Source organism: Caloenas nicobarica, chromosome 15 (genome assembly GCF_036013445.1).
Source record: "Caloenas nicobarica isolate bCalNic1 chromosome 15, bCalNic1.hap1, whole genome shotgun sequence".
In the NCBI taxonomy this organism is placed as follows: Eukaryota; Metazoa; Chordata; class Aves; order Columbiformes; family Columbidae; genus Caloenas; species Caloenas nicobarica.
The window spans coordinates 2,657,435-2,669,911 of record NC_088259.1 but is presented as its reverse complement, the minus strand read 5'-3'; the positions used below and the strand labels follow the sequence as shown (position 1 = coordinate 2,669,911).

At 50.5% G+C, this 12,477-nt stretch overlaps 1 protein-coding gene across 7 annotated transcripts in view; it reads right to left on the bottom strand.

Moving 5' to 3' along the window:
* CEP250 (centrosomal protein 250) overlaps positions 1–12,477 on the bottom strand; it is a 34,605-nt gene that overhangs the window by 10,693 nt on the left and 11,435 nt on the right. For 5 of the 7 annotated variants that reach the window (XR_010607031.1, XR_010607032.1, XM_065645438.1 and 2 more), the window contains exons 12-26: positions 11,766–11,910; positions 11,340–11,486; positions 10,923–11,153; positions 10,000–10,193; positions 9,320–9,447; positions 8,947–9,116; positions 8,290–8,469; positions 7,024–7,158; positions 6,541–6,684; positions 5,801–6,102; positions 4,453–4,612; positions 3,416–3,728; positions 2,871–2,983; positions 2,491–2,611; positions 681–835 (exon numbers count right to left, since the gene is read on the bottom strand). Coding sequence is in view for 5 of the 7 variants with exons in the window: in XM_065645438.1 (XP_065501510.1) it covers positions 681–835; positions 2,491–2,611; positions 2,871–2,983; positions 3,416–3,728; positions 4,453–4,612; positions 5,801–6,102; positions 6,541–6,684; positions 7,024–7,158; positions 8,290–8,469; positions 8,947–9,116; positions 9,320–9,447; positions 10,000–10,193; positions 10,923–11,153; positions 11,340–11,486; positions 11,766–11,910 (2,638 nt within the window). In the remaining 2 variants the exon portion in view is untranslated. The remainder of the gene's footprint in view (positions 1–680; positions 836–2,490; positions 2,612–2,870; positions 2,984–3,415; positions 3,729–4,452; positions 4,613–5,800; positions 6,103–6,540; positions 6,685–7,023; positions 7,159–8,289; positions 8,470–8,946; positions 9,117–9,319; positions 9,448–9,999; positions 10,194–10,922; positions 11,154–11,339; positions 11,487–11,765; positions 11,911–12,477) is intronic. The other 2 variants (XM_065645441.1, XM_065645442.1) reach the window with 2 other exon arrangements.

The window sequence follows — 12,477 nt, the reverse complement described above, 5'->3', positions numbered from 1 at the left end:
TCTGCTCTCGGGTGGGCAATGTCAAACAGCTTTCTATTATTAGCAAACTTTGTCTTCTCACCCCTTTTTCCAGATCCAGATATGTAGAAATCTAACTAGGGATTTGGACACATATAAACACCCAAACCATGCAATGTAAATAGAGACAAGTTTGAAAATTACTTTGACTTAAGATTCAAGGGCAGAAATCTTCAGAACCGAGGAAAACAAACACCCTGAATCATAACTGAGTTTTTACGACTATGGCATCTTTTCCCACTTATTCAGAAGAATGCAACTGGAAAAGTGAAACCAAAAAACAGCCACTGGTATAAACTACATTCTTCTGCTCTTTTCATGGTCTGTGGTGTCTCCACATAGTCTGTGACACTGGTCATCTTCGTGACCTCTCCTTTCTGGACTGTCTTCTCTTACCCAAGGTGATGACCCTGCTAACTCAGCTCCAGGGCCTGGCAGGAAAGCAACAGTCTGGGAAACAACGAATGATGAGTGGAAGGAAGGGGACAATGGAGGAAACTTGGTCAGCATCTGAGTACTCTGTAGCTTCTAAGATTTGGACAGAACCTGTACAAGACCACCAAAAATCAGCTCTCCACTGGAAAAAGCTGCTCCTTAGAATTATTAACAGAAGGCCAAAAAATATGTAAGACATGGCCCTTCGCAGCATCTGCCAGCCTCACCAGGACATCCTTTCTTTGCTTCTCAGTGCTCTCGAGTTTCCTTTCCAAAGATGCCACCTCTTGATGTAGAGTCACAGCCTCCTCCTTTAGAGCAGCAGCCTTTTCCTGCAAGGCAGCTTCTAGAGAGTTCTTCTTGCGTTCTGCCATCTGTGTCTCTGAAGCAGTAAAGGTGAAGGAGAAGGTGAAAAGCAAAGCAAAACCAAACTCATTTGCATCCTACAGAGAAAACTTAACTGCCTGTCTGTATTTTCCAGGCCCTAAGCCCACAAGGACTCTCAAAGCAGACATAAATAAAGGAACCTTTCAGGCAGAGAAAAAAAGAAGAATGAAAGTGGCAAGGGTTAGAAGAATACAAAAAATGTGTTTGCTCTTCTTTCTGTTGAAAGGCCAGGGCTAAGGGTGTGGCAGCACATCACCCACAGTGTTAGAAGCAGGTTGAACCGACAGAGATGAAACAAGGACAGAGACGACAGGTGAGAGTCAGATCTAGTGTCCTAAAGGAAAAAGAAGCGAAAGTGAAGACTATGGCACAGTTAATTGACCGGAAAGACTTAAAGACATTTTAGAGAAAAGAACAGATGTCAATGTTGTGCTTGAAGATGTACTTTGGTATTTGTCCAATAGAGTGCTAGGGGAATACGTTGTGCACTGGCAAAAAAAAAAAAGAAAGGAAATATTCAGTGATACTAGGCCAACAGCAAGGCAAGAACAATGGAGCATCACACCAGACCTGAAACCAGAAGGACTACAGATAGACAGGATCTAAAACTAAACTAATAGCTGAAACTAAGTGACAAGGACTAAAGAGGGAAAGAACTGACTAATGGGACAGGCAGGATCCATCTAGTGGCAGAATTTGAAGTATATAAGCTGTTATCATATGTAACATATGTAGTAAAAACTACAGATGTTCCAGAAAAAGTAATGATCTAAAGCCTGGAAAACTCTCCTGTAAAGAGTTTGAAAAATGATCAGCAGTTCCATCTCAGAGAGGGATCATAAAGAAATACTGAACAGGTAAAGGCGCGACATGAGCAGGCAGGAGCCTGTGGGGAAGGCAATGAGCCATGCCCACACCTCCCTGTTCCTGTTGTCTGAGACAAGGAAAACCGTCCTGATGTGGAGAGTGGGAAAGCAATGACAGAGGAAGGAGCAGGGATGCTTGTCCAGCTATGACATAGAGAGGCCAATAGCCCTGGAGGCTCTGGGATGGCCTGGAGAGGAAGAGGTGACTAGTTACACGTGAAAATCTGTTTAGAGATAAACCAAATGTGAACACATTAGCAAAGGCATAAGTAAGAAGTGGCTAGCAAACAGACACCAAATCAATATCAGCAAGAAAACACGTAAGAAAGATGCAGAAGCACTAGGTACCAGAGAACCAGGAAAAGCAGCAGCAGAAGGGATGCAGTTAACACAGGAGCTCAACACTGAACTAATACTCTGTGAATCTGCCATGTAAGAGGCAAAGGAAGTCAATAAAAACATGGCTTTTGGCAACTTGGTGCTTGTAAAGAGCATATGGAGGAAAGATGCTGTGAGGCATCAAGCTACACATACTGAGCAGGGACATGTGACCTGAAAGGCATCACCTCGGCACATGTATCACCAGGAGCACAGTTGGATGCACTGCCAGCCACTGCATCTATCTCTATTAAAAGCTTTCACTGATAGTTTTATAGATTAGTCTCACACATGTTGTTTTTCTCCTCTTCCCATCTCCAGGCACTGCACTTTTCCACTGTGTGGTATCAGAGATCCTGCTGGTGAGACAGGACAGGACCAGTAGGTTGGAAAGGAGAAGCTGTACCTTCCCGACTTTGAGCCAACTGTGTCTGCAGCTCCTGACTGTGAGCACTAAAATGGTCCCTCTCCGCTTGCCTCTTGCTCAGCTCCAGCTCCAAGTCCTGTATCTTCTGCCTTGCATCATTCTGCAAGATTGAAGAAGAGAAGTATCATCTCACAGAGCCACTGCTGGCAGGAGACAAAGAGGCACAAACACTAAGGCAGAAATAGCCAAGGTGGGAGAGGGCAGCTGGACAGTAATGGTAGATGTGATCAGGATTGTCCCTTCTCCCCATGGCAAGCCAACCTGGCCTATGAGAATTTACGCCCGCTCTGGCTTTGGCACTCAGCCTGTCTGTTCAGTCCAGCAGGACAAGATTTCTGGGTGTGCTAGGTACACGTTACCAGATCTTGCTGAGTCTGCTTCAGGTGCTGACGCAGATCTTGTAGGGCTGCTGCGACTCTGTCCACTGTGAGCTCTGCAGGGAGGTCCCTGGCCTGAGAAACATGACCCTGTTCTGAAGAAAGAAGCCATTCTGTTCCAAGCTTTAATTGAAGGGTCTCCAACAAACAAGGCTGCTTTATACCCAGGAGAAGGTGGCAGTGCCTTTGACATCATTCTAGAGCTCATGTTACAGCAAAACATGTGCCACAGGCTAACGTTAATTTGATGACCACTACTGTCAGCGCTGCCCCAAGGAAGAACATGTATGCCCTACGACTGATGTGACTTGGGCCCTATTTCATTTTGATGCTGGTCATTTCTCCATGTGCAAACATGGACCTGTCTCTCTGCAGGGATGTCAGGCTTTCAAGAGTTCCCAAGGCTTGAGTCAGCCTACACTGAAAGGATGCGTCTATCATATCAGGATTACAAAGAACCACTCCTCCCTCCGACTGCTCTCCTGTCTGTGCTCTAGAGACGTGTTCACCCAGCCTCCCACACTTGCCTGAACTCCCAGTGACTAAGTCTCTGCTGTCACAGATCATGCGGCGCAGAACCAAGTGCAGCTTGTCCAGCTGTGAGCGGGCTTCCCGGTGGGCACTGTCCGCCTGCTGACACTCTGTGGCCAACGCCTTCGCTCTGTTCTCCGTGCTACAGAGCCTCAAATGCAGTTCAGATATCTCAGCCTCCAACATGTGCAGAGAGTCCCTCAAGCACTGCTCGCCTGCTCGGGACTCCTCCAGATCCTGTACCAGCTGCTTCTCTCGAGTCGCCAGGCTAGTCTCCTTCTCCAAAACCACATCCTGCAGTGACTGCACCTGTAACACAGACGCACGGAGCCTCAGGGACAGCGCAATGAAGGAGAAATTCCTTCAAGCAAAAACCGCACAGGAAACAAAAGGCACTAAGCCAAGGATTCAAGCTGGGCAAAATAAGCTAGAAACAGGTATCTGGAGGCTAAGGGGTCAAAAGGAAGTTTCCCCATTCCTAAAGGTTGACAGTTGAACTGTCTGGCTTTCCTGCTTTCCAACCTCAGAAATGAAGGTAGAGGGGAGGGTGGGTGTCTGTGTGAGAGAAAAAGAGGGTGAGGGTGGGTGGTGGGCAGGGTGAGGTGGTAGATCGAGCATCTCCACATGGAGAGTGGGGCTGTCAGGGATTGTTGGGGGACAATCGGTACCCTTTCTGGTGCATCTCCAAAATGACAGAAGAACTGGCTGAGATGGAAGTGCCTTCCACAGACTGTGATAACCGCTTCTGTTTCACCAGATTGCCCAGTGCCCAGAGGCAGAAACACCATCTGGGGACAACATTTTTAACGGAGATACTGAGAAGCTCCAAAGGAGTCTCCTGTTTCTCCTCAGAGATTTAATGCTGTGAACCATGAGAGAACAGGGGAAAAAAGGCAGAACAGAGCAGATCCAGCCGTGACCTCAATGTGTAGAGTCTCTGGGCAGAATACAGAAGGAGTGTGTGTTGCTGGGAGGGGAAGCGAGTTGGGGCCTACAAGCTGAAGGTGAAGAAGAAGAGGATGCTGTAAGTCACCTGGTTGTTGAGCTCTTGTATCTCTCTTCTGTGGTCTGAATGGAGCTGCTGAGCCTGGTGAAGAGCAGAAAGAAGCTGAGAAACCTCGTTGTGCTGGGCAAGGCTGTTTTCTTCCAGGGTTCTGAGGCTCAGTTCCTTCTCTTCCAGAGACAGAGTCAGCCTGAAAGAGAGAGCATGCAACTCATTACTGCATGGTATAACATTTAATAAACTCATAGGACTTCCAGCACCAAGGGGGAAATTGCTTTGTCTGCTGAGCTTTGTCTGAACAACGAAGCTGTTTGTTCAGTCCTATGCCAAGCTGCCAGTCACACCCAGTCGTGTGCCCACGACGCTTGTCTCCACAGAAGAAAGGTGAATTACTGGCTAAATACCCTATCTTTTTTGAAATGGGAATGTGAATATAAACATAACAAAGTCTTGAAATTAAGACATTAGGGAAGAGGAAAAATTTTCTGTTGACTAATGAGACTCCAAGGGAGAGGTTTTGTCAATGACGAAGAGACATTTTCTTCCCCTGCCTTTATGTCCTGATAAGAACAGCAGTAACTGACAGCAAGGTGATCTTTGGGGAGTTCCATCAGATGTGCCAGCACCCATTTTACTTTTGGCCGATACCAGAAGTGGTAATGAAGGCTTGGAAGATGCAGGATACCTCAGAGGTGAAGCAAGAGTGCAGTGCCTTTTATTTCTCTTCTTCAATGCAGATCTGTGTTGAAGACTGGCAGGACTTTACCAGGCGAAGTCACCTACCTACACTTTCTCTTCTTTCTTGCGTTCCTTGGACAGTCAGTAGCATCTGTAACTGTTGAGGCTCTTTTGAGGAATGAGGAAACAGATGGCAATAAGAAACATTCCTGTTTCTTGTGGGCCTCAGAGGGCAATCTGGCTTAGCTCAAAATCATGGGTATAGGATGGCTTCTGCCAAGCAAAGGGATCAGGATGGAAGACCGATACAGATCCCAAATGTTTAAAGTTTACTGGACCCAAGGTGGAGCTGATGGACCTACCTAGCTCATTATACTGCAGCTCATCCCATCTCCTTTGGTGTGTTTCAGGTTTGAAACCCCTGAAAGTCTCATTTAACAGTATTAATATGCTGACCTAACAAAAGAACACCTCCTTTTAAGGAAAGGACTACTCCAAAAGACATTTCTTCAGAAAAACTGTAAGTGAAGGATTAAAGGAAAACAAAAGAAAAGACAACATCCAGAGAATGAAACACATCTGCATGGATAGTTCAGAACTCTGCTTTGTAGGAAATGTTGCCAGAGCCACTTGTAAATGCAAAGATCTGAAAGAAGGAATCCACTAAACAGAATGGAGAGTCTCAAGGGCTTTCATTTACCTGGCTTTATCACTCTCTAGAACTTTCAACAAAGCCTGAAATTCTGTGTTGTGACGCTCCACTTCTTCCCATCGACTCCTTTCCCCCTCCAAGGACTGCAGACGCACTTGCAGCTCCTTGTTCTGATGTTCCACCTCCTCCCATTGACTCTTCTTCTCCTCCAGGATCTTCTGGAGGTGCTCAACCTCCAGCACCTTCTGCTTTGACAATTCCTGCGCCTCACTCAGATCTTGCTGAGCTTTGCAGCCAATCACTTGCTGGGACTCTTCGGAGGCTGCTAGCTGAGATTTCAACTCCTCCACCTAAAATAAAACATAACAAAGCAGTCAAAGACTACAGCTTGCCACTGTCAGCCATATCACGTACTGTGAGGAAAGGGAAAGAACAACTTTAAATTTCACCCTGTCTTGACAATACCAGATTCAAAATGGATAGAGCTGACTTGCTTAAAAATCTAAGTGGGTCACCATGTTCATATGAAAAACAAGGCTAGAAGTAACAGGCCAGCAGAAATCCATTCTGATGATCGCTGGCACAGGCAAATGCACTAGCCCGTCTGTCCAGGGCAGCAGCTGAGATTCACCTGACCAGCGAGTCTCCTTCAGAGCAGCCGAGATGGAGACCACAGGACAATGCAGGCAGAGGGATTGCCCCATCAGCCTGCTGCTCTGTGATGGCAAGGCAAAAAGTGGAGAGACCACCTGCTTGATAACCGGAGTATCTATTGCTGCCTCAGTCACCTGTTTTTGTAGAGCATCCCTCTGCTGCAGAAGGACTTTCATTTCCTCTTTGACAGTTTGGAATTCTACCTCGTGCCTCTTCTCTGTTGCCCTGATCTTGCTCTGAGCTTCCTCCAGCTCTGCTTGCAGCTTTTCTGTGATGTTCTGTAAAATCAAATGGAGAGCAAGTTACTGGGACCTGCCATCAGGTCCGGCTTTTTCCTCTTTCTGCCTCAAAGTCACATTCATTCAGCCACTTCTTTCTGCTTTTCTACCCAGCGCTGCTTCCGCTGTCACCCTTCCTTCCTCTTGCTCCTCTCTGGAGCTGACCAGGCTCTGTGCTTTCAGTGCCTGCAGCAGTCCTTGCCTGCCCAGCCCCAGCACTGAGGCTTTCTGTCCTTCCTACTGCCCTTCCCTCTCTTCCCTGGCTCTCTCAGCCCCTCTCAGCTTACGCCCAGTGGCCAACAGCCTGTTCCTTCAACCCACCCGACCAGGCAGACTCACCTGCCCCTTCTCTCGCTGCTCTTTCATCTGCTGCCTGAGCTGCTCTACCCGCTGGCAGGCGTCTGTGAGCTCTCCCCGAGTCTGGAGGAGCGTCTCTAGTAAAGAATTCTTCTCACGCTCCTTTTCCAGCATGGCCTGCACAGAAATAAAGAGCAGACGGGCTTAAACTTCCCTCGCAAAATGTCCGTGCCAAGGCTCAAAGGCCGATGGGCTCACACGTTCTCCAAGCGCTGCGCTGCTGCTCTCCTGGGTCATTCTCTGCCCACGGGGAGACGCAGCTTCCTAAGGGAGACTGGCAGGATAAACAGGGTCCCTCCGGGACTGAATCCTCAACAAACTCTTAGTCAGCTCACGGGAAAACGTGTGGCATTTCTCAAGTGTCTCGCCTTGCTGGTGAGGGGATCCCTCCTCTTCTGCTGGTCCTGTTTGCCTTTCCATGGCGGCTTTTGCCCCCAGTCAGCAGCAGAGAAAATGCAAGGCTGCCAGAGGGCTGCAGCCAGAGCTCCTTCAGGAAACTCAGGGATTCCAAGCGGGGTTTGGTGAAAATCACTTCAGTTTTAAGGTACTCAGTAGACTCTGGTTCAGAAGTGACATGCCAGGGACACACGGTCATCTCCGAGTGCTGCCCTGTCCTGTCAGGACCTGCAGACACAGCTGGGGGTTCTGCTGTCCCTGGGCACTCTGCACACAGGACCTTGGGCAGGACACAAGCACTGCCAGCGCAGGACGGGGTTGCTTTGGCACAGCAGAGCTGGGCACAAAAGAGCTCACCAGCAAGTGACTGAAAACACAGCCCGGAAGACACCTCTGTCCTACCGCTCCGAAATCTTTCACAGGACTCTTTAAAAAGGTTTTTCTTTTGTCAACAATCCTGCTGCGCCCCTCCCTGTTCCCCAAACACAAACCCCATCCTCGTGGGGATTCAGGCCTACAAGCTCACTTTGGTCTTTAATGGAGATAAGGCTTTAAACACCTACCAGGAAACATCAAAAGAGGACCGTTAGAGAGCAGCGAAGATATTCTGAGGTAACTCTTACAAAACCAGAACACAATAGCAGCACAACAATCTAAAACCAAAGGAGACATTTCTGCCTGGCTTCCTATGAGAGGTCTCGTCCCTAGTCCCAGCGCTGGCCCTGCACGCCTTTCACCTCCCCAAATTCCGTGCAGGAAACATTAGGGATGCTCCACACAGCCCCATTCCCAGCCATCTCCCACAGCTCCAGCCTCGCAAAAACACACCAGTTCTCCTTTCGCAGCCTTTACCTCTTGCTCGGCATTTTCACGTCTAGTTTGTTCCTCTTGTTGTTGAGCTTGCACGGCAGCAACTTTCTGCTCCATATCCAACAGCTGCTTCTCGTGCTCCCTCTCTGTCTCTGCCTTCTCCTGCTGCCATCGCTCCAGCAGCTCCTGCAGCTCTGACTGGTGCCCTTCCCGCGCGCTTGCCTGAGGAGGGGAGGAAAAGACTTCAAGATGGAGCCCCAGCCAAGCTCCTCAAAAACATGGGAAGCTTCATCCCTCCTTTGGGGTTCAAGCCCAAAGAAAACCCCTCTGACCACCGAGAAAGGGCAGAAAGAAAGGAACAAAGTTCCCGTGACTGCAGCTGGCAGGAGGGTCAGGACTCTGCCCCATGGGAGACAGGAGGCTGCTAAGAGCCCCCCCTGGGCTGCCACGCTCTGGGTGGGACCCCCAACCTGCCCTTGAACTCGTCTTACGCCCACGCTCAATCTGTGGCTGCATTTCCTGTCCCAGCACAGTCCCGTGGGCTCCACGTGCCTTCGAGTACGAGCCATCGGCTCTGCTGCTGGCCTGGCAACGTGTGGCCCGTGACACACGCTTGCTGCCGTTTCACACCTCGGGCCGTTCTGCTCAAGACAGCCCACCAAGCTTGCTTGAGGAATTCAAACGCCTCCTGTTTCCTACCAGGTCTTGCAGAAGCCTCTTTATTTCTGCTTCATGATCGTTTTGCCGAAGTCTGAGGGTATCGTCATGCTGCCGTTCTCTCTGCAAGAGCTGTCGTGCCGTGTTTTCCCATTCCTGCCTCAGGAGAGATCTCTCTGCTTCCAGCTCACGTTGAAGGCACTTCACTTCCCCTGCAAACCCCACAAATGGCAAGAGTCAGAGTCTCCCCAGACCCTGGTTCTGACCTTACTGACCTTCAGCCCTTGGAGTTTCAGTGCAGGAGGGATCTGTTCCAGCTCCTTCACTCCCCACCAGCACTGCGGACAGAGAGCTGCTTTTATACCGTCTTCTCTAGGCAGGGGGATCACCAGAAACAAAGCACATGGGGCATCACCTTGTATCACCTCCTTGGCCTGCGTGACGGTGTGAAGTTGCATCTCAAGCTGACTCCGGGCGATCTCCAGCTGAGATATGTGCTGCTGAGCCTCAAACAGGCTGCACTCCAGGGTCTCCTTCACCGACCTGCAGGTTGTGGACACGGAGAGAAATGAGCTTCTTGCTCCTGACACCCACAGGGAGGGATTCCAGTGACAAGTGGTTCAATATCCCTGCCCCTGAGAACGGAAAATGGGTTACATGGACACTCGTGCACAGAAAACAGATTTCTGCCATTTAAAATCGCAATGCAGGCCCCTCCGAGGGAATGCCCAGGCTTTCCTTATGACCCAGCGTTAACACAGCAAGCCCAGCCGAATTTCACCTCGACAGCCAGATCTTGAATCCCTGCTGCCTGATCGATGGCACACAGGGAGCAGTTTTCCTGACAACATCTGTGCCAGCCAGCAAAAGCCCAACCTCTGCTCACAGCCCCCATCTCATCAGCACTTCCAATTGCTCTGCAGGGTGACACAATAAGCGGGATTTTTTTCTCCTCAAGATTGTTCCATGTTCTGTCCCTGGAAGGTGAAAACACCCCCAAAGCACAGAGGACGCAAGAAAGCCCCGTGCAACGATGACCAGCTCTGTAATTCCCGACAGTGAGTCATGTCCTGCCCAGGGTTCCTCCCCCTTTACCTGGCCTCTGCCAGCTGCTCTGAAAGGCCTTGTCTGTCCCGCTCCACGGCTGCCAGGCGCAGCTCCAGGGCAGCCTTCTCCTGCACCAGCACCTCCTTCTCTTCGGACACCTTGGCCAGCGCGAGCCCTTGGCGAGAGGACTCCTGGCGCAACTGCTCCAGACCAGTGCTGGCCGACTCTTGCTGCCGGGACACCTGGAACGGGACAAACCGCAGTTGGAGCCCTTGCTGTGCAGTTGTGTGCAGAGCAGCCAGCGCCGCTGGCCAGTGGGCGGGAGGAGAAAGAGCTCCTGTCCCGGGGGCTCCAAGTGTGAGAGCAGCTGCTGGTACCGCACTGAGAGCCTGGGCTGCCAAAAGGCGCTGACCCCGCTCACTGGGAAGTGATGTGCAAGGCCAGACTGGGCTGCCTGGGGCCAGCTGTGGCCTCCCCAGTGCCCAGTGCAGGGGACGGTCACTGCCCTGCTCCTGCTGGCCACACCAGTGCTGGGACAAGCCAGGCTGCTCTTGGCCTTCTTGGCCACCTGGGCACACGCCAGCTCATATTCAGCCGCTCTCAACTGGATTTTGCCTCAGAAAACGGATTCAGAGCTACACAGTTTGTTTCTTTTGCCACAGGTGACAGGAGTCACCCCACTCTGATCCAGGGACAGCACCATCATCTCTTTGCAGCTCAGCAAAAGCCACAGAAGAGGCCAACACAGACCAGTGGATTAAAAGAATCCAGAGAAGCAGAGGACAGCGCAGAGAACTGCAGAACTGCTCTGCAAGCCATCAACACGTTGCCAAAAAGAAGGGAACAAACCCTCTGCCCTCCAGGGCTACCGAGTGTCTCCTTGACACAAACCTTGCAGCAGCCAACAGATACAGCTTCACTCGGCCAAGCAGCCAAACACCCACCCAGAAGCAGCAGCTTTCTGGTCTCACCTCACTGAGCTGCTCTCGGGTTTCTTCCTTCTCCTCTGCCAGTCTCCTCAGCTCCACCCGCAGCCCCTCCTGCTGCTCCTCTGCTTTCTGCAGCAGCTGCTCCAGCTGGGCTTTCTCTGCACAGAGCTCTGACTTGGTTCTTTCACACCAGCTCAGCTGCTCCTGCTCACACACTCTTGCTCTCTCCATCTCAGCCACTTTCCCTGACACAACTTCATTCTCTTGCTCCAGCTACAATCACAGAAGCAGAGAGGAAATAAAAGACAGGAACATTTCCCAGGAAGGAGCTTTGCCTTGGACCCGAAAAGGAACAACATTTCCACATCCAGCCAGTCCTACTGCTGGAAGGCAAGAAGGCTGAGAAGCAGCAGCAGCTGGAGACAAACACCTGGCAAGAGCTTTGGCAGCTCTGCTCACCTGCAGCACAAGGTTGTTCAGCTGCACTTTCTCCACTGCAAGAGCTTCATTGATACTGCTCATGTTGGCTGCTGCAACACGCAGATCAGCTATTTCAGCACTCAGTTGCTTCTGAGTCCTTGTCAACTCTGCCACCGACTGCTCGGCCTGCAGAGACAAAAGAACAACGTGACAACAAGGGCAGCAAAATCCCTGACTCCAAGCAGCAACTCCCCATCCCCTGCGTGTCTCTGACACGCTCCCAGTTCACGCTCCCGATAAGCACGTGGGGACTGAAAACCCCAAAGAGCCTGTGTAGTCTGATCTCCATTTCCAAAGGACAACAATGTTTTCCCTGTCTTCTCCTGCCAGGAACAGCACCTGTGCTGGTCCTGCTGTCACAACTCCCTCTCCCACAAGGGCTCCCTAGGAATAAGGTGCCCGCACCTTCTCCAGGGCCGTGGTCAGCTCGTGTTTCTCTTGCTCCAGCAGATCCCTCTGAAGCTGCGACTCCTCCAGCATCTCTCTCGTGACTGCCAGCTCACTCTGCAACAATGAATGTTTTCCTTCAAGTGCAGCTAAGTCCTTCAGCCTGCGAGAAGAGGAAAGACAAACAAGTTCTTAATCTAAAACCACTCTCGTTTCCAAGAGTAAAAGAGGGTAAAAGAGACTTCTGAAGTCCAGATTAATATTCCCACAATTACTCTTGTCTTCAGCAGTGAAACAATGAAAGAGTCTGCAGTCTACTGGGGAGGAAATGTGTATGAATTTCCAACCCAACAATCACAGGGTCACAGGATGGCTCAGGCTGGCAGGGACCCCACGACGCCTTGGCCCAGTCTCCAGCTCAGAGCAGCTGGGTCAGCTATGGGATCAGTCCAGGTTGTTCAAGGCTCTGACCAGTTGGGTCTTCCCAAGTTTCCAGGGATGGAATCTGGACAATCGCTCTGAGCAACCTGTTCTGCTGCATGATTGTCCTCACGGTTCAATTTTCTGTTCTCCTTAAATCCAGCCTGACCCGCCCTTGTTTCAGCTTATGCCTGTCACCAACCACTCTGCTCAGGTGGGGAATGATTTCTGTGAAGCTCACACACAAAGCACAAGGAGGTGGCTCTGCTGGATGGCAGCAGGCAGCCAGCCCTGCCCGCATGCTCCCTTC